Source organism: Diabrotica virgifera, chromosome 10 (genome assembly GCF_917563875.1).
Source record: "Diabrotica virgifera virgifera chromosome 10, PGI_DIABVI_V3a".
Classification (NCBI taxonomy): Eukaryota; Metazoa; Arthropoda; class Insecta; order Coleoptera; family Chrysomelidae; genus Diabrotica; species Diabrotica virgifera.
Genome location: NC_065452.1, coordinates 69,789,497 through 69,816,899, shown reverse-complemented (window position 1 = coordinate 69,816,899; position 27,403 = coordinate 69,789,497). Strand labels below are relative to the sequence as shown.

General features: G+C 34.1%; 2 protein-coding genes and 1 long non-coding RNA gene across 3 annotated transcripts in view; 1 reads left to right on the top strand and 2 right to left on the bottom strand.

Moving 5' to 3' along the window:
• The window catches only part of LOC114343473 (dual specificity mitogen-activated protein kinase kinase dSOR1), a 122,875-nt gene that overhangs the window by 45,993 nt on the left and 49,479 nt on the right, over positions 1–27,403 (bottom strand). The window lies entirely within an intron of this gene.
• Positions 15,656–17,036, bottom strand: LOC126893368 (uncharacterized). The gene is made up of 2 exons (XR_007701153.1): positions 16,638–17,036; positions 15,656–16,482 (listed from the first exon to the last, which is right to left on the bottom strand). It is a non-coding gene; the product is annotated as an uncharacterized LOC126893368 (long non-coding RNA).
• LOC114325118 (phospholipase DDHD2) overlaps positions 17,194–27,403 on the top strand; it is a 323,630-nt gene continuing 313,420 nt past the window's right edge. The window contains exon 1 of the mRNA XM_050663474.1: positions 17,194–17,428. Coding sequence (XP_050519431.1) covers positions 17,287–17,428 — 142 coding nt within the window. The 5' untranslated portion in view covers positions 17,194–17,286. The remainder of the gene's footprint in view (positions 17,429–27,403) is intronic.

The window sequence follows — 27,403 nt, the reverse complement described above, 5'->3', positions numbered from 1 at the left end:
ACATGTTCTATATGAAATTCCTTGTTCAAATTGCGATGGTGGTATATATCGGACAAACCAGCCAGCTACTAAACTCTAGAATTCGGTCTCACAAATATGACAAAAATAACACTACAGCCCTCACAAAACATGAAAACGAAAAGAAACACAAATTTGATTTCGATAAAACTAAAATCCTAAAAAGTGAACCCAACAAAAAGAAGAGGGAACTGCTAGAGTCGATATAAATTTAAAAAAATAACAAAGCTGTCAATGATAAATGGGATGTCAAAAACCTTAATAGGGTATATTTCAACTTAATCTAAAATTAACTATATAATATTTCAGCACGCCTATGAGACGAAGACAACTATTTTGACACAGTTCATTACTCTCTTAACGCAATAACTTAGTGGGTCCGTTCCTATGTTTTCACATTTTCACATTGTTTTAATTGTGACGTCTATTTGTGTACTTGTTTCAAAACTAAATTTACGATTGCATGTTAAGTCGATTTTCTTTTAAATTGTATTGTAGCTTTCAATAAATGCTGTTTTAGTCAATCCTTGAAAAAGGCATGGATTTCCTGCCAAAACGTCGGATAATATATCAATAAATATGGTCATAACATCATAGACAAGCTTTTTTTTATGAACCTAAACCCAAGAAACATTGGTAAAAAAATATATCGAAGGTTCAAGAATTAAACTCAAACTATATATATAATAAATAAGCAAAATTATTGGCTAATACTCGTAAAGTGAATGTGAATTTAGTTGGAAAGATATAAAATGATGAAGGGTCATCATTCCATAAATTTCTGTGCAACTATGTACACCGGTGTTTCGGCCTATTTGGGCTTCATCAGTATACTGTAGCAAGTTAAAAAAGTTGTATGTTAACTTGTAAAAGGATTACTACAGGAGCAAGGTTACCATTTTTGGTCATATTGTTAGAAGACCCGCATATCGCAAGGCTACAACTAACACTGCCAAGGAGGTAAGGCTACCTGAGGAAATGAAAAGCCATAACATTATTAAATAAAATGATGTTGGATAATCGAGTACAAATATGAAAATAAATAAGCAAAATTATTGGCTAATACTCGTAAAGTGAATGTGAATTTAGTTGGAAAGATATAAAATGATGAAGGGTCATCATTCCATAAATTTCTGTGCAACTATATACACCGGTGTTTCGGCCTATTTGGGCTTCATCAGTATAGTGTAGCAAGTTACAAAAGTTGTATGTTAACTTGTAAAAGGATTACTACAGGAGCATGGTTACCATTTTTGGTCATATTGTTAGAAGACCCGCATATCGTAAGTATTAGCCAATAATTTTGCTTATTTATTTTCATATTTGTACTCGATTATCCAACATCATTTTATTTAATAATGTTATGGCTTTTCATTTCCTCAGGTAGCCTTACCTCCTTGGCAGTGTTAGTTGTAGCCTTGCGATATGCGGGTCTTCTAACAATATGACCAAAAATGGTAACCTTGCTCCTGTAGTAATCCTTTTACAAGTTAACATACAACTTTTTTAACTTGCTACACTATACTGATGAAGCCCAAATAGGCCGAAACACCGGTGTATATAGTTGCACAGAAATTTATGGAATGATGACCCTTCATCGTTTTATATATTTCCAACTAAATTCACATTCACTTTACGAGTATTAGCCAATAATTTTGCTTATTTATTTTCATATTTGTACTCGATTATCCAACATCATTTTATATATATCTATATATATATATATATATATATATATATATATATATATATATATATATATATCAAACAAATGAAATAGAGAATGTGGAAAAATCCCCTTACGAACAATTCACACATCCACCATTTTATATATATATATATATATATATATATATATATATATATATATATATATTTATATATATATATATATATATATAATATAAAATATATAAAATATATATATATAAAATATATATATATATATATTTTACATACCAAATAAATGGTGTAAGATCAAATCGTTAAATCCTCCGTATATCAATGTGTACCAATAGAATAGACTAGTTTCGCGATGCCTCGCTCGTCAGTATTCGGCTAGGTACGAATTGATACACCGACGGTTCAACGATGTGTCTTAATATTTCGCACCTCAGGTGCCTAGCTACAAAAGTGCCATCTACTCTGATGACCAAGAAGTAGAAACACGACTCGAAAAGAGAAGTTTTCCACAATCTTTTGAGCTGTATTAAAAATTGCCTGCATGCAGGGCTTCGGCAAAAGCTTTGCCAATGCTAGATTTTACATACCAAATAAATGGTGTAAGATCACATCGTTAAATCCTCCGTATATCAATGGGTACCAATAGAATAAATTAGTTTCGCGATGCCTCGCTCGTCAGTATTCGGCTAGGTACGAATTGATACACCGACGGTTCAACGATGTGTCTTAATATTTCGCACCTCAGGTGCCGAGCTACAAAAGTGCCATCTACTCTGATGACCAAGAAGTAGAAACACGACTCGAAAAGAGAAGTTTTCCACAATCTTTTGAGCTGTATTAAAAGTTGCCTGCATGCAGGGCTTCGGCAAAAGCTTTGCCAATGCTAGATTTTACATACCAAATAAATGGTGTAAGATCACATCGTTAAATCCTACGTATATCAATGGGTACCAATAGAATAGACTAGTTTCGCGATGCCTCGCTCGTCAGTATTCGGCTAGGTACGAATTGATAACGCTAGTACGCCTTTTAATACAGATCAAAAGATTGTGGAAAACTTCTCTTTTCGAGTCGTGTTTCTACTTCTTGGTCATCAGAGTAGATGGCACTTTTGTAGCTCGGCACCTGAGGTGCGAAATATTAAGACACATCGTTGAACCGTCGGTGCATCAATTCGTACCTAGCCGAATACTGACGAGCGAGGCATCGCGAAACTAGTCTATTCTATTGGTACCCATTGATATACGGAGGATTTAACGATGTGATCTTACACCATTTATTTGGTATGTAAAATCTAGCATTGGCAAAGCTTTTGCCGAAGCCCTGCATGCAGGCAACTTTTAATACAGCTCAAAAGATTGTGGAAAACTTCTCTTTTCGAGTCGTGTTTCTACTTCTTGGTCATCAGAGTAGATGGCACTTTTGTAGCTCGGCACCTGAGGTGCGAAATATTAAGACACATCGTTGAACCGTCGGTGTATCAATTCGTACCTAGCCGAATACTGACGAGCGAGGCATCGCGAAACTAGTCTATTCTATTGGTACACATTGATATACGGAGGATTTAACGATGTGATCTTACACCATTTATTTGGTATGTAAAATCTAGCATTGGCAAAGCTTTTGCCGAAGCCCTGCATGCAGGCAACTTTTAATACAGCTCAAAAGATTGTGGAAAACTTCTCTTTTCGAGTCGTGTTTCTACTTCTTGGTCATCAGAGTAGATAGCACTTTCGTAGCTCGGCACCTGAGGTGCGAAATATTAAGACACATCGTTGAACCGTCGGTGTATCAATTCGTACCTAGCCGAATACTGACGAGCGAGGCATCGCGAAACTAGTCTATTCTATTGGTACCCATTGATATACGGAGGATTTAACGATGTGATCTTACACCATTTATTTGGTATGTAATATCTAGCATTGGCAAAGCTGCTTTTGCCGAAGCCCTGCATGCAGGCAACATATATATATATATATATATATATATATATATATATATATATATATATATATATATATATATATATATATATATATATATATATATATATATATATATATGTTACACTTGAAGTTTCCGCGGGACCTATATGTGCTTTCTGTTGTTTTCCGGGTTTGACTCCGCGTTGAATAATTTTGGTTTTCATTATCTTGACGACGTTTCGGCAAGATCTCACTTGCCATTGTCAAGTCAGGTAGTTCCGCTTCTCGCTGCTGCTTGAAGTAAACTGAATTCTTACTCATGATACCGTCATTTATGTAGTTGATCCTGATGCTGCTGCTGCTTGCCCTGCGCGAACTCGGGCTCTTGTTATTGGTCCGGTGTAGGTTGCAGTCGTCGGCAGGATGTTACGCTTGGATGTTGCGTCCTGATTTATTTTGGTCTTTTTCTTCAGTACCGTTTTCCATGTTGTAGGAAGCCGTTGCGCATCATCTCTTTGGTTTAAGCCGTTGGGATTTCTTTCAATTTCTATCGATTCTCTGATTCCCGTTTTCTTTTTACTTCGATGTTAGCTAACATCGTTGTTTGGTTCAGGTTTATTGTGTGTCCTGTATTTGCGACATGTTGAGCCAGGGATGACGTGGTTTCTCCCCTTTCGATAGCATTTCGGTGTTCTTCTCGTCTTACCTGGATTCTTCGGTTGGTCTGTCCAATGTACGACTTTCCACAATCCCCACACGGAATCTCGTATACACCTTGACTTTCTAACGATATTTTGGTTTTTGGTGTTGGTAAAATAGTTGAGATCTTTCTGTCCGTATTAAATATCGTTTCTATGTTGTGTTTTCTCAGCACTCCCCTATTTTCTCTGTCGTACCCTTCACATATGGCAGAATGGTTTTGCCGATCGGTTTATTGTCTTCTGTAGGGTCCTTATCTCTTCTTCGAGCATTTTGAGCTTTTTCGATGTTGTATGTTGAGAAGCCGTTTTTTCTTAACGCTGTTTTCACGTTATGCATTTCTTCATTTTGATGTTCTTGGTCTGTCAGTCTTTCGGATCTTGTAATCAAGGTTTTGATGACTGAATGCAATTGTTCAGGATGGTGGTGTGAAGCAGCATTTAGATATCTATCGGTATGTGTCGGTTTCCGATACACTGTATGGCCTATGTGTCCGTCTTGTTTCTTTATTATTAACACATCTAAGAATGGAATTTGATCGTTTTCTTCCAGTTCCATGGTAAACTGAATTTTATGGTGGATATTGTTGATGTGTTCTAAAAAAGCCTTTAGTTTTTCTTCTCCGTGGGTCCAGATGATAAAAGTGTCATCCACGTATCTAAGCCACAGTTTGGGTTTGTATTCAGCTGTTTCTATTGCCCGCTGTTCTATTTCCTTTATAAACAAGTTCGCTATTACTGGTGACAGTGAGGAACCCATCGGTGCTCCCTCAACTTGTTTATATCTTTGTTCCTTATAGATGAAATAAGTGTTATTTATACAGTGTTTGGTTAGGTTTAGTGTATCCGGTGATATTGGATACTTTTTGCTTATGATGTCCAGTGTTTCATCTATAGGAATATTCGTGAAAAGTGAGACTACATCGAAGCTGACTAGCAAATGTCCCGGCTCAAGAGTCACACCTTTTATACGCTCGATGAAGTGGCTCGCGTTCTTGACGTAAGAATCCGCTTCTTCCGCGTATGGTTGCAGCTGTTGGGCCAGAAATTTCGCCAGCAGTTGTAAGGGAGATCCGATGGAGCTCACAATTGGTCGCAGTGGTAATCCTGCCTTGTGTACCTTGGGTAGGCCGTAAAATTTTGGGCATCTAGATGACTTCTCTCTAGGTATGAGATGGACCTGTTGTTCTTTATTGATATTTGAGGCTTTGATCTTGGCTTTTGTTATTTTCTCTAGATAGGTTGTCGGGTCTGACGAGATGCTTTGATATGTTGTATCATTTAAGATGTCGTTTATTTTTGTTTCGTAGTCTTGAATATTCATCACTACCGTAGCATTGCCTTTGTCAGCTGGAAGCACGATGATTTCTTTGTTGTTCTTCAAATTATGTAAGGCTTCTTTCTCTTCCCGTGTTAAATTTCTTTTTGGTGGTTTAGCTGTTCTTAATATTTTTGATACGTCTTGGCGTATGATCTCGGCTGTTTCTGCTGGGAGATTAGTAATTGTAGTCTCGACCTCAGTAATGATGTTTTCTACGGGAATGTATGTAGGTGCAACAGCAAAATTGAAACCTTTTGTAAGAACACTATTCGTGGCTTCATCCAGTGTCAAATTTGAAAAGTTATATACTAAATTGTTTGGCAGGATTACCACTGTAAAAGTATACAAGGCAGGATTACCACTGCGACCAATTGTGAGCTCCATCGGATCTCCCTTACAACCGCTGGCGAAATTTCTGATCCAACAGCTGCAACCATACGCGGAAGAAGCGGATTCTTACGTCAAGAACGCGAGCCACTTCATCGAGCGTATAAAAGGTGTGACTCTTGAGCCGGGACATTTGCTAGTCAGCTTCGATGTAGTCTCACTTTTCACGAATGTTCCTATAGATGAAACACTGGACATCATAAGCAAAAAGTATCCAATATCACCGGATACACTAAACCTAACCAAACACTGTATAAATAACACTTATTTCATCTATAAGGAACAAAGATATAAACAAGTTGAGGGAGCACCGATGGGTTCCCCACTGTCACCAGTGATAGCGAACTTGTTTATGAAGGAAATAGAACAGCGGGCAATAGAAACAGCTGAATACAAACCCAAACTGTGGCTTAGATACGTGGATGACACTTTTATCATCTGGACCCACGGAGAAGAAAAACTAAAGGCTTTTTTAGAACACATCAACAATATCCACCATAAAATTCAGTTTACCATGGAACTGGAAGAAAACGATCAAATTCCATTCTTAGATGTGTTAATAATAAAGAAACAAGACGGACACATAGCCAATAAGTCATTTGAAATTTTGTTTGGGGATGGGGCAAGCACTATATATATTATACATTAAATATGATGTTATGATGAATATTGATGTATTTTTTGTAAATTTCAGTCATTTTTTAGGGCTAGGGGGTGCAAATGCCCCCCCCCGGATGCCCAAATGATGCCCCTGCGAATGAGCGTCGAATAATATATCACTTGTGCTATTGCGGTGACTTTAAAAGAGTACTTCCGGTCGCATTTCTAAAACGGGAAGTCCTAGGTCAAATTTCTCACCTTTAGTACCATCCTTGGATTATGTGATTCGACACCTCATTTGTGATTCTACCTGGTATGTGACGGAGGAGTTACATTTGCGGTCGGACGGACAGACAGTCTAGGTCAAATTTCTCACCTTGAGTACCATCCATGGATTATAAGCTTGCATTTGACACCTCATTTGTCATTCTACCTGGTATAGTGACCGAAGGAGTTACATTCGCGGTCGGACGGACAGACAGCCTATTAGGTCACACCAAGTCGTTCAAATTCTCACCAACTTGTTCACACTTTTTCAAAATTGGTGAAAACAACAAATTATATTTTGTATCGTTGTATCAATATAAGCCAAAAAGAATAATTAGTGAATGTCACGCCACTATAATATATTTTATTATTGATCTTTCAATGCTAAAATCAGGATCAAAAAGGTATTTTATCATGGTATATGGTTTTAATCAATATAATTCTCACCATTACTTTGTGTTGTATTTGCAACCTTTTGTAAATCAAAAATAATTCTACCATATTAAGAATGTCAACAAAAGCCGGCCCTGCATGCAACCTTTTTCTCAGTGCAACTAAAATTTTATTGATACACGCCAGAAAAGTGCGAGACTTTTCTCAGTGTACTCGTGTGTGCTCTTGCCAACTCGATACTAAAATTAAGTACATGCTAACAACAAAAGAATCGCCGTCCGTGTCGATTCTTGTGGGAGATATGTATTCTTTGGTCTAGAGTCTCTTAAGGCCGCGTCCCACCATCAAATAATTTGATCAAACTGGTTTGAGCAAACTGAAAGTGACAGTTAGTGACGTCACATCCTGAGTGTTCATTGTGGATACTAATGAAAAATTTTAATTTTAAATAAAGTACAAACAAGTTAGACAACTCAATACAAAAAATTTGATCAAACTAGACTTATAGTGAGAGCACAGATTTTTAGAATTTCAAAAAAACTGCAATTGTGACGTCACGTACTTCCGGAGTTTGTTCAAACTGTTTGATCAAATTATTTGATGGTGAGACGCGGCCTTTAGAGTCAGGAGAATTTTTCTAACCAGAAATCAGAAATGGTTGAAGGATTTTGGGGGGGATATTATGGAGGATTTTAAGGCAACGGGTCATGGTAAATTAAATTTGCGATTTTACATAAAACTTATACTCTCATATAATCGACGTTCCAGAGCCCTCTGTTGATAAGTAGTTTGGTTTACTGTTTACTGGTTTACTTTTACTGGATAAGATTTTGGTTTACTGTTTTAGCTTCGTTCGCGGTAACGATGCTGAACTAGTCCAGGATTAGTTATGAATTCTCTTAGTATTCGGTTGTACGCAAGCGCGGTTCAGAATCAGTTCACGATTGATTTACACCACGAACGAATTTAGAACTACAGTCGAACCCGCTTATTGGAATAGCCTTCGTGTTAAGTAAAAGTATTCTTATAAGAGGGATATTCTAATAACCGATCATTAGTGCCTCGTAGAAACATTACGGGACCGCAAATGTCTATTCCTTAAGCAGATGCCGCACTGCAGGATGCTAGATGGTCTCTTGGAGGGCGGATTTTAAAGGTGGATGGTGGAGGGGCGCTGCATCCTGGACGCAGTGAAAGAGTGAAATGAAGTCGGTTAATGTGTTTTTTATGTTGTTTATATTTTTTACTAGTAAAGTGATAAATTTACGAGTTTTAAATATATTTACATTGTAATTTGCTATTTTTACTCCCGAGTTGCGTAAAATATTTTTCATAAAGTTTTAAAGCAAACAAAGTGAAAATAAACTTTATATGTAGCAAAAGTGCTAACCGAAGAGCGGAAATTTAAGCATTTTAATAAGTAATAAAAAAGTAATTGGATTTTTTTCTAATAATTAAGTGTAGGTTACTATCTGATCCGACTTCGAGGGCTGCCTGTTCCCACAGTGTAGTCAATATTTTAGAATTTTTCCGTAGTGGGTCTGCTGGGTCCCAAATTGTCCTTCTTTTATACACAGCACTTATTACGCTTTCCTCGGATTTATTATCAAACACGACTGATTTGGGTGGATAGACGCCTGGCGAACCACCGGATGGTTAGATGGTAGTGGGAGGCCACTGCGGCTACCGTCGTTTTAATATTCGTGGTATAAGTAGCTGGATGGTCGCCGGGCAGGTATCTACTACCATCCACCATCCCACCAAACTTCCTGCAGGGCGGCATCGGCCATAAAGCGGGAGATTCCTTTAACAGGTATTCTAATAAGCGGGTTCGACTGTATAACTAAATTTACAATCAAGATGTAGTAGAAATAAACAAACCAAACTTTGGAAATCATGATTTTCGATTTTCGATTTACAATGTATATACATTGTAAATTATGATTCGGGAGTGCTCCTAGTAGCATTTAACGTGTCTTCATATTCTACGTTCTACCTTCATATTAAAAAATGATTTATTTGTTTATGATCATATTACTGTAAAAATTATACATCAAAGTATGTAAAAAAGATTTTATTGAAAATCAATAAATTTCTAAACTAAACAATACGTTAATAAAATAAACAATAAGTGCGTTCGCGGGTGCCTGTGGCGACTAGTCAGCGACAAATTAGCAGCAAAACGCATGCGCACTTTAAAATGATATAGGTAAATATCGTTATTAATAGATACATATGTAAATTTACTTTTAATTAATATTAATAACTAATTATTAAATTATACTAGGTAAATATCCCTTGTATATTATCTATTAATAACGATATTATTTACTATATTTACCTATATCATTTTAAAGTGCGCATGCGTTTTGCTGCTAATTTGTCGCCGACAGGCACCCGCGAACGCACTTAGTTTAGAAATTTATTGATTTTCAATAAAATCTTTTTTACATACTTTGATGTATAATTTTTACAGTAATATGATCATGATATGATCATAAACAAATAAATCATTTTTTTAATATGAAGGTAGAAAATACTGTGGGTCTCTTTAAAGTTAAATATTTATTATTAATATACCGTTAAGTAAAAAGATAAATAAACAAGGTATATTTACTTTTAATTAATATTAATAACAAATTATTACATTATACTATATACTAGGTAAATATACCTTGTATATTTATCTATTAACGATCATATCATTTTAAAGTGCGCATGGGTTTTGATGCTAATTTGTCGCCGACAGGCACCCGCGAACGCACTTTATTAGAAATATTTTGTGTATTTTAAAATTCCTACTGCGCATATTCGGACTCGGAGTTCGCTTCATCCCAATAAGGCAGGCTTGCCATGTCTAGGGATTTTCCCCGAATCTAGGGATTTTTAAAGCTTTTGGAGCTCTCTAGAGGGATTTCTTTTGAAATCTAGGAATTTTTTAAACTGTGCTAGCGCCATTTTTTGTTGCTATTAAATATCTTTTTGTTCAATTATTATTATTATTGTCATTATTTATTGTTCCCTGACATAAATATTCCTAAGTAAACATTAAAACATTACCTAATTAATGATTAAAGTGGATTAAACATAGTGTTTAATAGGTTATAAATTAAATTGACAGCTGTCAATTTCTTTTTTTAAAGGCAAAATTAATAATCGGAAACTAATTTAGGGATTTCTAGGGGAAATTGAAGCTCCCGTCTAGGGATATTCTGAAATTTCACCTGGCAATAAGGATCTGTGTATTGGACTGGTATAGCAACCATACCAACAACGAGAGTCAAATCTCTAATAATGAACAGGGTTACCAGACCTAGGGAATTTTGAGCCAGCTTAGGGAAAAAGGGAATTTTATTCAATTCTATGAAAAATCTAGGGAATTCTTAATATTTTTCAGACGATTTTAAAAATCAGTTGGATTTTATAAACTTTACAAAATTGCTTATCGTATTATTGGGGAATTCGGGGAACCACAGCGATGCGTCAAAGTTAAGAAGTGAAGAGAATATGACAGATATCTATTCAGATCGATTTTTACGATTATTCCCCATTTGTTATGCAGGCCAACAAACATCAATAAGATTATGTTATAAATCCATAATTAATCAGGGTTTCTGGGTTGTAAGATTAAATTATTGTCCATATAATATGAAATCCACGAAGAGATTTCTCTGGGATTGCGTTCTACTGTATAAACAATGATGTTGACGTAAAACTTCGAGATGCTAGAATCAATTTCTATAGTTGGACTATCATTATTTATATTTTAGTTGGACACAATATCTTATCACATTGTTGAGTCGAAAAAGAACAACTCTAATACATAAATAGAAAATATAAAAATATTAGATAACCACTTCGAATCGATCAGCATTTCGATCATTTTTAATTTTGACCATTTCGGATATTGTTCAGTTTGGGAGTACAATGCTAGAAGTGTACTACCTATATTTTCCATACAATGCTAGGATTGTCCAATTTCGGGTTTTGCTTGTAACATACACAAAAATACTAGTTCTACTCGCGGAGCACATCCTGAACGTACCCAGAGGAAGAACGCCTGCGCATTAGCTATTCAGAGGGAAAATTCGACCTATCTGACGCCCAGTTTTGTAATGCGCATGCGTTGCACCTCTGGATAAGTTCAAGATGTGCTCCGCGAATAGACCTATTGAAAATATATAGGGAAGTCTAGGGTAATAATCGTGTGCAATAATAAATAATTGAATAATAAATTTCTTAAATTTTGTACTATATTTTTTCCAATGTACTATAATAATCTCACTGCTCCTACTATAATAGCTTCCAATGGAGTTGGCAACACTGGACCTGGTTCCGAATGGACCGTGATAGTGTGACGTCAAAACGTCAAATTTTTTCCAAACACGTTGTGTCTAGGTATGCGCTACCGTGTACGCAAATAAAAAAGTTAGGTAGAATTAAACGTCATAACAAATATTTTTCTATCAAACAAACACTAAACATATCAAAATAGCGTGTATCAAAATATACAGTCACTGCCCACGCTAAATAGTCACTAGCTTGATGAAGTTTAACTTTTTTATTTGCGTACATTTTAGCGTGTACCTAGACATAACGTGTTTGGAAAACTTTCTTTGACGTTTTGACGTCACGACTATCATGGTTCATTCGCAGTTCGGTTACCGCGAACGACAAATCTGACAAAATCCCGGACGGACTCAATAGACCGTGATAGTCGTGACGTCAAAACGTCAAAAAAAGTTTTCCAAACACGTTGTGTCTAGGTACACGCTAAAATGTATGCAAATAAAAAAGTTAAACTTCATCAAGCTAGTGACTATTTAGCGTGGGCAGTGACTGTATATTTTGATACACGCTATTTTGATATGTTTAGTGTTTGTTTGATAGAAAAATATTTGTTATGACGTTTAATTCTACAGTGCACTTTACATCAACAATAAATTGAACAATAAATTGACCAAGTTATTCAAGGCCAAATTTGACGTGTTCTCAAAGCACAATTTGACATCCAAGTTTGTTCGTTATTAACTTGACGCCAATAAATTCGTGAATTTCTTGAAAGCAAAATTTTCTTGTCCTCAAAAAAATTGAAGGAACTTGGAATAAATGTTGTAAAAATGTCAATATTTTCAGTAGTACCAATGCAATGATTTTTTTATTAGAAGCTTTTGAATGTCGTTTGTTTCTTTGTTTGAGTAAAGTGTTTGATTTGAAACAGAATAGAATAGAACAGATTAATAAAATAAATAAAATAGAGAGATAGATTAGAATAGATATATAGTATAAAATAAACTGAAATAGAATAGAGTAGAATATAATAGAATAGATGTAATATATATGTAGATACTTACTAATAAAGTATTTGATTTAAAACAGAATAGAGTAGAATGTAACAGATTAAATGAAATATATAGATAGATTAGAATAGATATATAGTATAGAATAAAGTAAAATATAATATAATAGGTGAAATGATTGTGAAAAGCAATAGTTTTAAGTACCTAGGATCGGTATTACAGAGTAATGGAGAAATAGATGGAGATGCATGCAGTAGAATTAGGGCTGGATGGATGAAGTGGAAAGAAGCGAGTGGTGTGTTGTGACAGAAAAATTCCAATGAAGCTGAAGGGAAAATTCTATAAAACAGCCACAAGACCGGCTATGATGCGCGGAACTGAATGTTGGGCAGTGAAAAAGAAAGCGGAACAACGAATGCATGTGGTGGAAATGAGAATGCTTAGATGGATGAGTGGAGTGACAAAGAAGGATAAAATTAGATATGAGTATATTAGGGGAAGTCTAGGTGTGGCACCAATTGATGCCAAAATGAGAGAGCATAGGTTAAGATGGTTTGGTCATGTTCAACATCGAGACGTTAATCACCCAATACGAAGAATAGCTGAAGTGCAGATTCCTGGAAGGAGTAGGAGAGGAAGACCAAAGAAGACGATAAGGCAGGACATGTTGGTAAAGGGGATTAACATTGATATGACTCAAGATAGAATTGTGTGGAGAAATGCAATTAGGGAAGCCGACACTGCATAGGGATAAGGCAAAGAGAATGATGATGATGATAATAGGTGTAATGTGTAGATACTTATATAGAATAGGTTTGAAATAGAGTAGAATATAATAGAATAAAGATACTATATACCTACATCCCTAATAGCACAAGGATGTCCTTCACAGACTTTAGGGAGGTCCGTTTTCGTCCAAGGAACGTCCTATTTTGGTCCAAATGTCGCGCTACCGAATGTCTGTTGGACGTCCACTTAAGGTCCGAAGGGACGTACATTGGACCTTAATCGGACGTCCTAGGGGACGTAAATTGGACCTTAACAGGACGTCCTATTTTGGTCCAAATGCCACGTTGCCAAACGTCCAATGGACGTCCACCTAACGTCCGAGGGGACGTTCAGTGAATGTCAATTGGACCTTCATAGGATGTCCCTGTTTGGTCCAATGTCTTGCTGCCGAACGTCCATCTAACGTCCTGAGAGGACCTCCGGTGGACGTCTAGCATCGATATTTAGACCTGTGGAGAATGTATGGTGGGAAATAAAAAATATATTTTTAAGGAACTTATATTACATCTTATATTAAATTACAATTATTGGATATTACATTATTTACATTAAATTACAATACACTTCTCCAAGAAATTAACGCACCACCTTAAAAATAGGGCATTTTTGATGTCTCGAATTTTCTAAACCTGTTGTCTCATCTAAGTGATTTTTTTATAATATAGCCTAGGCTATAGGTTACATCCTTAAGCTTGTCATGCACTGGTAGCTATACTGTAATATATGTATATTATATCATATCGCTCTCTATAGTAATGAGTGAGCCTGCAGACAGGGAACTAATGGTTCCGTATGTGCAGGCTCACTCATTACTATAGAGAGCGACGTGATATAATATATATTACAGTATAGCTCCCCGTGCATGACAAGCATAAGGCAGTAACCTATAGCCTCAGGCTATATTATTATAAAAAAATCACTTAGATGGGACAACAGGTTTAGGAAATTCGAGACATCAAAAATGCCCAATTTTTAAGGTGGTGCGTAATGCACTGTATATATAGGTAAACTTATATACAGGCTGTAACAAAAATAAAATTTTTGTGTTTATTTAGTTGGCTATCTATTATAGTGTACAATCATCTAGAATATTTTGAACAAACTAAAAACATGAATATATCATCGAAAAAATAATAAAAAGGTCTTAAAATGCTTGGTTAGATATTAAGATCTAGTTAAAAAGAAACCAAAAACTGTATATTTCATACAGAACGTAGATTATGAATTTTTAAGCCAGCTAATCCCATTTTTTATACAGGGTGTCCCGAAAAGATTGGTCGTAAATTAAATCACATATTCTGGGACCAAAAATAATTTGAATGAACCTAACTTACCTTAGTACAAATATGCACACAAAAAAAGTTACAGCCCTTTGAAGATACAAAATGAAAATTCGATTTTTTCGAATATATCGAAAACTATTAAAGATTTTTTATTGAAAATGGACATGAAGCAATATTATTGCAGTAACATCTTAAAGAAAAATTATAGTGAAATTTGTGCACCCCATAAAAATTTTATGGGGGTTTTGTTCCCTTTAACCCCCCCAAACTTTTGGGTACGTTCCAATTAAATTATTTCTGCGGTACCATTAGTTAAACACTGTGTTTTTAAAACTTTTTTACCTCTTTCTATTTTTTCGATAAAGCTCTTTTTATCAAGATATGGCTTCTTTTTAAAATGGTTCAAAATATACCTAAAAATGTAAATCATAAATAAATTTTCATATTATTAGTCTCTACAATCGTACTTAACCATATACAAATATGTGGTGGATTTGACAAATATTCAAAATATCACGATAAAAACTGACTTCAAAAAAGTACTAAGAGGCAAAAAAGTTTTAAAAACATTGTGTTTAATAGTACCACAATAATAATTCAATTGTAACTTACACAAAAGTTTGGGGGGGGGGGTTTAAACGAACAAAACCCCCATAAAATTTGTATGGGGTGTCGGGTGTCCAAATTTCACTATACAGTGGAACCTCGATTATCTGTCTCTCTATTAACTGTTAACCATTTTGTAAGAGAGACTAAAAACTTTTTTTACAGTCACCTCCTGTTTTCATATGATATTTTTTGACATGTTTTGTAGTAAATTCAATTATCTATTTACTACAAAACATGTCAAAATTTACATGTGAAAACAGATGACCCTAAAAATGGTTTTTCGTCTCCTACAAAATTCATGAAAAAGCAGATAGGAGGTATTGTCACATCACCGACGATATACCAGAAGTATATGTGGCCATACCAAATAATACATCCTTGATAAATATAAACATTTTTATTGCACAAAATATATATATTTCTATATATATATATATATTTTTTTCCATAATCATCACTACGATGATGATTCATTTGTATTGAATTGTACATTGCAATTCTCTGATGTTTGGGAAAAAGGGCTTAAGTCAGAATTGCACATCGGTAATGTTTTGATGATTTCTGGACCAGAAAAATCGGCTCTTTTTATTGGTACATACAGTTTAAGTCTGCAACACTTTTTTTATGGTCCAGAAATCATCAAAACATTATTGATGTGCAATTCTGACTTCAGCCCTTTTTGCCAAACATCAGAGAATTACAATCTGGTCATAACTGACCAATGAGCAATTTTAATTTAACCTAAATTACTACTGTTCCTTAAAATGAAGAGCTTACCCTATAGCGTCTCTTATCTAATCTAACAAGATCGTGCACTATTCTAACATACACAGGCACACAAGCACTACGCTCTGCTTTTCACTATCACCTATCACTCAAACTAGTTCAAAAGGCTTTGTCCTCTTCAATCTTCTAGTTTGTCCAGTAGTAGATATCGAGGAGCTGGATTTCCTCAATATTCTCATACTTATGAAGTTGTTGTTGCTCATGACCTCCTGCTATCTTCTTGATGACTATATTATCCAGGTTCCATTCCTAGGTCTTGATATTTGTTTATAAAGTAATATCTTATTATGCATCGACAATGTGGAGTTTCTTCCAACTAGTCAATACACTTTTTATAGGTATCTTTCTTTTGCCTTTCATAGCCACAACAAGGCTATAATACGTTTCCTTCCTGGTTTTTTTGTAGACCACTTTCAGCTGATTCTAAAAAATTAAAATGAATGGTAATTTTTCTATTCTTTACAATTAAAAATCAAAAGAAATAGGAAATAGGTACTACTATTTACAGGTAATAATATGCATAAATAATTCGTTTCCTAAAGAATACAGAAAATTGAAAACGTTTTTATAATACTTACATAATTGTTTAAACAAAAGAGACCCAGCCAGAGCAAAACTAACACAGAACTGCAAAAAAGCCACTAATTTCCATTTTCCCACCCCTTATCTTATATGCATTTTCCAATCAAAATTTTTAGGTTGTCATGAACATGAAAGACTCAACCTCAACAAATAATAATAAACAAAAAGCTCTACAGCTCTACTTCCACTTCCCGCCAAATGAACACAGGTTGGTGACACTGAATTCACGCCAAATAAATGAAAAAATAGAACAATTTTCTTTTTCGTCAATTTCTTCACGTGAAGTTTATAACGAACAAACTTACATGTCAAAGTGTGCTTTTACACGTCAAATTTGGCCTTGAATAACTTGGTCAATTTCTTGTCCAATTTATTGTTGATGTAAAGTGGACTTACCTAACTTTTTTATTTGCGTACACGGTAACGTATACCCTAGACACAACGTGTTTGGAAAAATTTTGACGTTTTGACGTCAAACTATCACAGTCCATTACCGCGAACGCTCTTTTTTAAAGTGCGCATGCGAAGTAATCCCTGGACTAACTCAGGATAGTTACCGCGAACGATAACAACGATACTTTTTCATTTTTGTTGACTAAAGTAACAGATGTTTAAAAACTGACATAATTTTTGATAGTGCCAAAAATGAATGATCCCTCAAAGAAAGTAAAAAATCCGTTGTTTAACATATCGGTAACTGGAGGAACCTTTGAAGATTTTACTCAACATGCTATATTATTACCCGCAAAAGAAAAACCACCACCTCATACACTAAATATATCCCATGGTAAGTTTTTCTTTTTTGTATATTAAAATGTTGATACTAAGGTTTTAAATAATCTATTGGTGTAAGGTTAATTTAAATGAAACAAATTTAATAATATGTAGGATTGATGACGATCCCGTAAAAAGTTCAATCCAAAATACTTAATTTTTTTAAAAAATCGTTTTTATGTAGATGGTGGAGGCTGATTTAATAGTCATATTATGGTTATAATGTTAATTAGAGTAAAAAGATCAGAAAAGCCTACTGTTTGAATATAATATAATATATTTTATAATATTCTCCTAAAATCATTTTTATTTTTCTATTTAAATCCCCTGAGGATTGTGAAAAACTGCAATATGATTTAAATAACTTGCTAGAGTGGTGTAAAAGAAATGACATGGAACTTAATTCAACTAAATGTAAAACCATGACTTTTCCCCTTTCCAGAAGTGCTATTGTTTTTGACTATTATATTGTTCACTATAGGTAGGTACTCTTGAAAGAACTTCCCTTTTTAAAAACTTGGGGGGTCACCCTTGAAACAAACTTATAGTTTTCTCATCTAGATAACGTTGTTAATAAGGTTTTCCAGATGCTTTGTTTTATTAAGTGATGTACCCAAGATTTCACAAATATTACAGCTTTAAAAACCCCCTACTGTTCCTTGGTCTGTCCCCATCTTCAGTATGCCTCCTGTGTATGGTCTACTTTCTATGGAGTTACACCTGCCACGTGGCTTTGCAAGGCGCCAACTGCCACGTGGGGTGCTCACAGCCCCCCTTAAAAATTTTCTGTGATCTACTTGTTTAAAAAACAAAATAATGTGTTGAGTAACACAAGAATATAGAAAAACATGTTTTATTAACTTATTAGCCACTAATATGTTATAAAAGTTAAAAAAATAAAATGAAAAAGGTGTTATAAGCAAATTAGCAAGCACCAAGCCATAATAAATGAAGTCAAGTAAAATATCTAAAAATTAAGAATTTAGTGAGTAAAGAGTCTATATTAATAATTTAAATCAGTTATTGCAATAAAAAAATGTAAATTTGACCTGTTTATCAAACATACAAAAAAAAATTAGAACTTAAAGTATCAGATGATGACACCCCAATTCGACTTTAGAGCTACAAGTTCAGAATGACACTAAATAACCACTTCAAACACTAACACATGTATGCTATATAATATTATAGAAAGCTACTATGACGCACAGCCTGGTTACCAAACTTGAAATACCAAATATTTGATAAAAATGTGTTATGGGGTGCTAGTAGCACCCCACGTGGCATGTGCCGGGTTAAACATAAATTTTTAAAACAAATTAATTGCATATAAACTTAACTTCTTGGGTAACTACAATTTTCATTACCCAATCCACTGTACTAACTGTGGTCTTAACAACCTTCTCACCAGAATTACCAAACTAGCAAACCAGCACCTTAACATTGACCTTTTTTAATCTTAAAGCAAATTCCCAAGTAATGTTTTAGTAAATAATCAAGACTTATTATTAATTATTATCATCCATGTTCTGTGATTGTTATTTAATTTGTTTAACATAATTTGGTATTACCCATGTTCTGTAATTTAAAAGTTGAACACAAATTGTAATTGTGTTTTGCCCCTTCATAAATAAATAAATAAAAACCAGTAATGGACTAATATACCTGTTTTGTCCTTTGTATTTTTCTATGTGTAGGTTTTTCTTGTATTCTTGGTCGCCCATTCTTCTTAGAGATATACACTGTGAGTCATAAGTTAGGGATATAGAATAGAGTCATTGTTATTTGCATAAAATTTTTACAAACCTATTTGAGCAAATAATGTCAAGTAAAAAGTAAAAAAGAGATTGTATAAATCTGAAGTACATAGAACAATTAGTATAATAATTATAATTAAAATTAGACACTACTTAAAATTAGACACTACATGTTATAAAATAGAACAACAGGTTTACAAATAGAACAAGTCATGGAGTTTAAATATCTAGGCATCACACGGAAAGCTCGAAACAGAAGTGGAAGATCAGGTGAATAAAGCAAACAGAGCCGCAGGTTGCCTGAATGAAACAATATGGAGAAATAAAAACATCGGAAAAGAAGTGAAAGGCAGAATTTACAAAACAGTCATCAGACCAATAATGACATATGCGGCAGAAACATGACCTGATACAGAAAGGACAAAAAGAATGCTAGAAACAGCAGAGATGAAAACATTGCGAAAAATCGATGGTAAGACGATGTGGGATAGAGCTAGAAGTGCAGATATACAAAGGAGATGCAAGGTGGACAACATTAATAACTGGGTGAAAAGCAGAAGAGTAGAATGGAACGACCACATAAGCCGAATGACAACAAATAGAGTAGTAAGGACGGCGAGAGACGGTTCCCCAATAGGAAGACGATCAGTGGGAAGACCACGAAAAAGATGGAATGACAACTTACTGGAGGCACATTGAAAAACAGACAGAGTAATGTCTATATAAAAAGAAGAAGAAGAAGAAGATGTTATAAAATAAAACAACTAATACTCCAGGTATTCCACCATGGTATATGGTTCTACAATGACCAGATATTTAGATAACTCTCTTTTAAATCTTCCAAATTGAATCTCTTGGTTTAACGCTGATGGTAACTTGAGCTGCAGACTCTGTAACAAAGAACCTGAAACAGTCAACCATATCTGCATGACTGTGAGGCATTGGATCGGAGGCGTCAAACACTTTTCGGGGACATCGAAGTGACCCAAATATATATGGTACCCACCCACTAGACCTGTATAAGCTGGTACAGGGTTCCAGAATTCTGGAATGGGTTTCATAAAGGAATGAAAGCTAAGAATGTACAATAAGCTAAGTGGCTGCAGTACGACTGGTTCACAACAGACGACTTCCAGGAAAAAAAAATTACGGTACTACTTGAGATAGGTAACGAACTCAATGACCACGTGATAACTAGAACCCCTGACTAAGAGTGAGAGTGTATCAGGTATACGACCTTCCTATTTATATCTATTATAGTTAAAAACAGTGTTAATATACAGTGCGTCCATAAAGTAACGCATAAATTCATTATTTCGTAAACCGGAGACTTTGAGGAAAAATACCGAAACAGGTCGATTTTTATTTTTAAATTACGATTTTTTGGCATACATATCATACTAGTGACGTCATCCATCTGGGCGTAATGTCGTAATCAATGATTTTTTTAAATGAGAATAGGGGTCATGTAATAGCTTATTTGAAAGGGTACGTAATTCTCTATTCAATAATATAAACATTAATATAATTATTTATACAGGGTGTCCAAAAAATGTTTTTTTTAATTAAATTAATTGGTACAAAAAGATGAATGTATGTAATTTGTTTAATTCTAAATATATTTTATTGGTGCCAGAAAACATAAAAATGTTTTATTTAAAAAATAAACATTGATTTTCGCTTAAGCGTAATGTTAAACTTCCAAGAGGCAGTTGGGTGGCAGCTCTAACATTGAATTTAAGCGAAAAGCAATATTTATTATTTGTCAAATAAACATGTATTCCTGTTTTCTGACAAAAGTAAAACGAATTTTGAATTAAATAAGTTACATACATTCTTCTTTTTGTCTCAATAAATTTAATTAAAAAAATCTTTTTGGACACCCTGTATAAATAATTATGTTATTCTTTGTATTAGTAAATAGAGAATTAAATACCCTTTCAAATGAGCTATCACATGACCCCTATTCTCATTTAAAAAATCATCGATTACGTTATCAAGCCCAGATGGATGACGCACTAGTATGATATATATGCCAAAAAATTGTAATTTGAAAATAAAAATCGACCTGTTTCGGAATTTTTCCTTAAAGTCGCCGGTTTACGAAATAATGAATTTATGCGTTACTTTATGGACGCACTGTATATATTAAAATATATGGTAATGTACTACAAAAGTGTAGTAAGAATGACATTTGCTTTCATTGCATTCTTTCAATAGATTCAATACTTTGAACTTTGCTACTGTCATAATAAGTTATACAATTGCAATTACACTATTATGACCTTATTTTTATAACAAAGGAATTGGGAAAGTTCCTTGAGGGTTCTCGTGTAATACCATCACAATATGTCTTGCAAATCCATTTTACACGCTATTCACAAAGCACACTTTCTTTCCATGATGACAGTCGCCTGCAGAGGATGATAACAGTCACTCACTCTCATGCTCGTACATATACGGGCATATTCACGCTACTTGGAGTCGTGCGGCTACCCTTCCAATGGACGAAGAGCCTTAGTACTAGTATATCTGTTTTGCTACTTGCCAACTCTAGGTTCCTTCATCCACCTATTGACTTTTCTGTAATAACTTGTCACCATACCTTCAATGTCCCCGTTCATGTTAGGTTCTATTAGGATTGCGAGGTCGTCTGCATATGATATGGAGTAGGTGTCTTGATCATAGTCTATTTCTAATACCCTGTTAGACAGTACATTCCATAGCGTAGGTCCCAAAACGGACCCTTGTGGTACTCCTGATGGTAATTTTATGTCTTCTCTTAGTTATAGTAGTTCTTTCTACTTGTGTTTTACTGATTTGGTATTTGTCTAAACAAAAATGGGAAAAGCTATATTAAAAAGTAAATTCAATATCCCTGATGATAAAAATTTTCCTGGGTTGATGGTAAAGATGCCATGTGTTAGCTTTTCAATTTTTTAAGTATGCATGTTCTGATTTTTTAATTTTGTTTATCATTGTTATAGTGAAATCAGTATAGTCTAAAGCGCTGGTTTCCTCGAAAGCGGTGCCGACAAATTGCGACCGTAACACTGCGATGAATGACGTCATAAAAAACTGTACCATGTAAAACAGGGGTGTCAAACTCAATTTTGCAGAGGGCCATATATTAAATTCAGAATGTGTCGGCGGGCCAGATTCAAATAAAAAAAAAATGTACTGAATTATTATAACATTTTATTTAATAGTATACTTATAATATACGGTTGTTAAAAATCATATCAAAGTTATAAAAGAGGGTAATTATTTTGAGCTCGAGGATCCAGATACCTGACTTCTCTTGTTTTTGACAAGCTCATTGATGTCAGGTATCATATTCGTTGTATTTATTTTAAGAATTGATTGGAGATGTTCATTTGTAAGTCTTGTGCGATGTTTGTTCTTATTTATTTTCATGACGGAAAACATCTGCTCACATAAATAGGTGCTACCAAACATGCACAGAATGCGTGCTGCATGCTTTTTTAATTCCGGGTAGTTATCCAAACTCTTGAAATATTGTGTATAAAATGTAAGTGCGTTAACCTCTTTAAATTTTTCTTTCAAAATACTGTCCGATTGAAGATCTATCAACTCCATTTGCAAATGAACTGGTGCCTGTGAAGCTTCAAAATTGAATGGATTGTTGAAAATTGGGAATTCCATTTCATTCATTTTGTGGAAGTCTTCAAAACGATTGTTGAATTCCGTGATAAGATTTTGCAGAAGTTGAGAATATTGATCCAATTTTTTTTGATCCACTGTGCCAAATGATTTTAAATGAGGGAAATGATCCAAAGTTTGATTTTTTACCTGATTTTCCCACAGCCTCAACTTTGTTTCAAAGGCTTGAATACATGAGTACATTTGAGTGACAATCAGATTTTTACCCTGTAACTTTACATTCAGATCAGTCAAGTGTTTATTCATATCTACCAAAAAGGCACAATCAACCCACCAGTCATTGTCATAATCAATTGGGTTGCCTTTTTCTAACATGAAAGCTTGAATAGGGTCACGTAATGCAAAAAATCTTTCTAAAACTACTCCTCGACTGAGCCAACGAACTTCGGTGAAATAAGGGACATCAGAAAACTTTTCGTCCAAATCTTGTAAAAACTGCCTGAACTGTCGGTGATTTAGTCCTCTGCTCCTTATAAAATTTACTATTTTAATTATAGGTTGCATGACATGGTCCATTTTTAAATGTTTGGATGCCAATGATTCCTGGTGAATTATACAGTGAAATCCCACAAAATTTCCTGATGTTTTCTGTTTTAATTTAGTTACAACGCCCGAATGTTGGCCAACCATGGCAGGAGCGCCATCCGTAGTTGTGCTGCTAAGTATATTCCAATCGAGTCCATATTCTGCCATCAAATGCTCCAATGCAGAATAAATATCATTTGCTGTTGTAGTACCTGTCAATGGAACGCACTTTAATAGTTCTTCAGTTATTTCAAAGTTACTGTTAATACCTCGTATAAAAACAGCAAGTTGAGCTGTATCAACAGTATCAGTGCTCTCATCAACAGCCAGTGAAAAGTTTGTAAATTCCTTAATTTTCTCCTGCAGTTGAAGAACCAAATTTTGAGATAAATCATTTATTCTTGAAGCAACAGTGTTTCTTGACAGCGAAATATTTTGAATTATTGACTTTTGAAATGGAAATGAAACATCGGCAACTTTCAACATAGTCTTTAATAAAATCACCATCAGTGAAAGGTTTTGATCTCTTCGCGATTTCTAATGCAATAATAAAACTTGATTTCAGGGCATCTTCGCTCTCAGTATTAGCTTTAGTAAACATCGATTGTTGACCTTGAAGTTTAGATTTTAAAGATGACAATCTGTCCATTCTTATTTTTTCAGTGTAACAATCGAATTTTGATTTATGATTCGTATCATAGTGTCTCTTCAAGTTAAACTCCTTACAAACAGCAACTGTTTGATTGCAAATCAAACACAGTGGTTTACCTTTCCATTCTATGAAAAAATATGCATTTTCCCATTTAGATTGAAAAACTCTACGTTCACTATCAACTTTACGTTTTTGTGACATTATGCCGAAATCGTAACAAATATGGAACTCGACACAATTATGGATATCGCACACGCACGACACAAACAAATGTACAATACCTTCTCAACCACTACTTCGCAACTGACTCACGTGACACGTCGACGCACTTCTTTTATATCGATAAGGAAGGTTCTAGTCTAGACTTGAAGCGCATGGAAGATTCTATTGTTCTCAACAAAAATAATAGGGTGTTTCCGCTAAGAGATGGTGTTACTGTCTATCTCTCTCGCTTGTCTAGGCACGCGCTGCCTTTGAAATGACTTATAAATGTAGTGTAGTGTACGCATTTTAAAACTTCCGTAGAGCAATCGAGTGAAGTCTAAAAGCTCTAAAAAACATGATTCTTCTTTCTGTGACACATTGCGATCGCGGGCCGTATTGGTATGGCCCGGGGGCCGGATGCGGCCCGCGGGCCGTATCTTTGACATGACTGATGTAAAATAATAGCGGTGGTTTCCAAGAATGCGTTGGAAGTCACCGCTTGCTGAGTTTGCACATTCCATTGCCGCAGTGAAGAACCTTGAATTTTTCATCGTAATCTGACGTAATTCATAGCAGTGCTACGGTCGCAGTTTGTCGGTGCCGCTTTCGAGGAAACCAGCGCTTAAGAGCTAAAGCCGAAAAATCATCGTCATAAGTAATATGGAGTTTGGCATGTAAAATGTGTCTATTGTATATTGATAATTATGACCCCTTTAAGGCTGACACCTCAGTGGATACAGGAAGTAGCAATAAGGGATGAAAGGGGAAAGTTGGTGCAGTCATTAAAGGTTTTCACCTCCTATTTTGTTAAACCTCCATCGATTTGCATGAAAATTGGTGGCTAGTTAGAGCATACATCAAGAAACAAAACTAATTTGATGGCAACTTGCACTTTTACCTTGGGGGGTGGATACCACCCCTTCTCAGAGGTGGAAACTATTTTATTAAGAATAACCCCACAAATCGATAGTGGGACAAATTTTAAGTAAAATTTGTTATATCATGTTATTAAAATAAATCAATACTTTTTGAGTTATTAAAGATCAAAGGTTTGAATTTTTCGTGAAAAAATGCATCGTGTAAAGCGGTTTTTCATATATAACTCAAAAACTATAAGTTTTACCAAAAAAGTTATAATTATCAAAATTGAAGATAATAAAAAATAAAATAGATTTCTCATTCGAAAAACCTTTGAGAATTAAATAAAAGTGAGTTATAGGTGATTAAATGTATATATTTTCGGCTAGTACTAAAATCTAAGTATTCAAGCTTAAATAACGGGAAAACGATGCATTTTATAAAATATATTTACTTAACACTTGTCAAAGTAGTCAGAAATATGTATCAAATGAGCTCCCGGAGAAGTTAATCCATTAAACATTATGCTACAAACATTTTTCAAAGTTTAGGCTCCAATAATTTGGAGCTTAATTATTATATTATTTATATACCTAATTTTTTTTAAATTGTTTTAAGACATTTATGTAAAATTTAGCAAAAATGTATTCCAATATGTCAAATGTACCCATTATTCGACACCCGCAATTTCGAGACATATTCAGTTTATATTGATAGAAACAATTAAATTAAATATCGAAATAATATAAAAATAATATTTTACTATTATTTTTTTACTTACAATTAATTAATAATATTATTTTCTTTCTATCATCTGTAACTTCACGCATGTGCTCTTAAATATACGCTATTGTATAGGTTCTTGCTACTGTCATTTCGTAGTCGGCGTTTGTATTGAATATTATATACTCCAAAAAATATAACTGTTTTCAATATGACAAAAATATGAATTCCGCTCAAGAGTAAAGTACCTTTCTTTTTCACAATATTGTAAAAATTACGAAAAATTGTTTGGAATTAAAAACTATGTTCTAATATATGCAATAATTGTAATTATTATAATTAATTAATTAATAATTATTATAATAATGTAATTATTACATTCTTCTAATGAAAAAAAATTTTTTTTCTCAAATTACAGATACCCATGCCATTTTCATTTATAACTCTTTTATTATTAATTTTACGAATAAAATGTATTCTTCATAAAAAGATCTGCATGGTCTAAAACCCAAGATGCAATCATCATATAATATATAAAATTGTATCGATTTTAATTCTAAACAACTTTTCATAATAGCAATTTTCCATATTAGGAATTTTTTTTTATTACATATTTTAATTTACAATCTGCTTCATCGAAGCTATAAGCAAATAGTTTGAATGTTAAATACATGAGGGAGAAGCTGCCCTGTGGCAACCCTCCTATTATAATTTTTACATTTGATAACAATATGTATATTTAATTTATTAAATCTGTTGGCCATAGTTTCTTCAGTCGTCTTGCGAATTCGGGAGGAGTGTTCAGCAGTCTTGCTTCATCATTTGGATGACTTCTCAGTCCATCAAGGTAGCTCTTTGTGATCCTTGGAATTTCTTCCTCTACCAAGGGTGTAGCTGAGTCCTCGTGTAGGGTTTTATTGCTTACATACCAGGGTGCGTTGAATATCATCCTCAATATTTTTGATTGGACTGTTTGTATTATCTTGATATTTGATGGCTTTGAGCAACCCCAAAGTTGAACACCATAGGTCCAAATTGGTTTTATCATAGTTTTATACAGGAGCAGTTTATTTTCAATATTAAGTTTTGATTTTCGACCAATAAACTTTGTTTATTTATGTACTTATATTGGGAATTTAAGTACATAAATAAACAAAGTTTTCGTTATAATAATGCTCGCATTTTTAGCTTGTTATATTTGAATTGTAATAAAACGAACTTGATAATTTAATTATTACATTATACCTAATCCTAACTTCATTCCCGAAATTCTTTTGAAAATTATTCTGTTAACTAATTTCAAATAAATATATAAATAGCGTATGTTTTAATTTTCACTTTTTCCTAAAAAATTCGAAAGGGATCTCTTATTTTCATCACCACTTGCTTAGCATTGATGTTATCAACTTCATCTAGAGCTCACTTGATAGGTATTCTTGAGTACTTTGACAAGTGTTTAGTAAGTATATTTTATAAAATGCATCGTTTTCCCGTTATTTAAGCTTGAATACCTAGATTTGAGTAGTAGCCGAAAAAATATATATTTGATCGACTGTAACTCACTTTTAATTAATTCTAAAAGGTC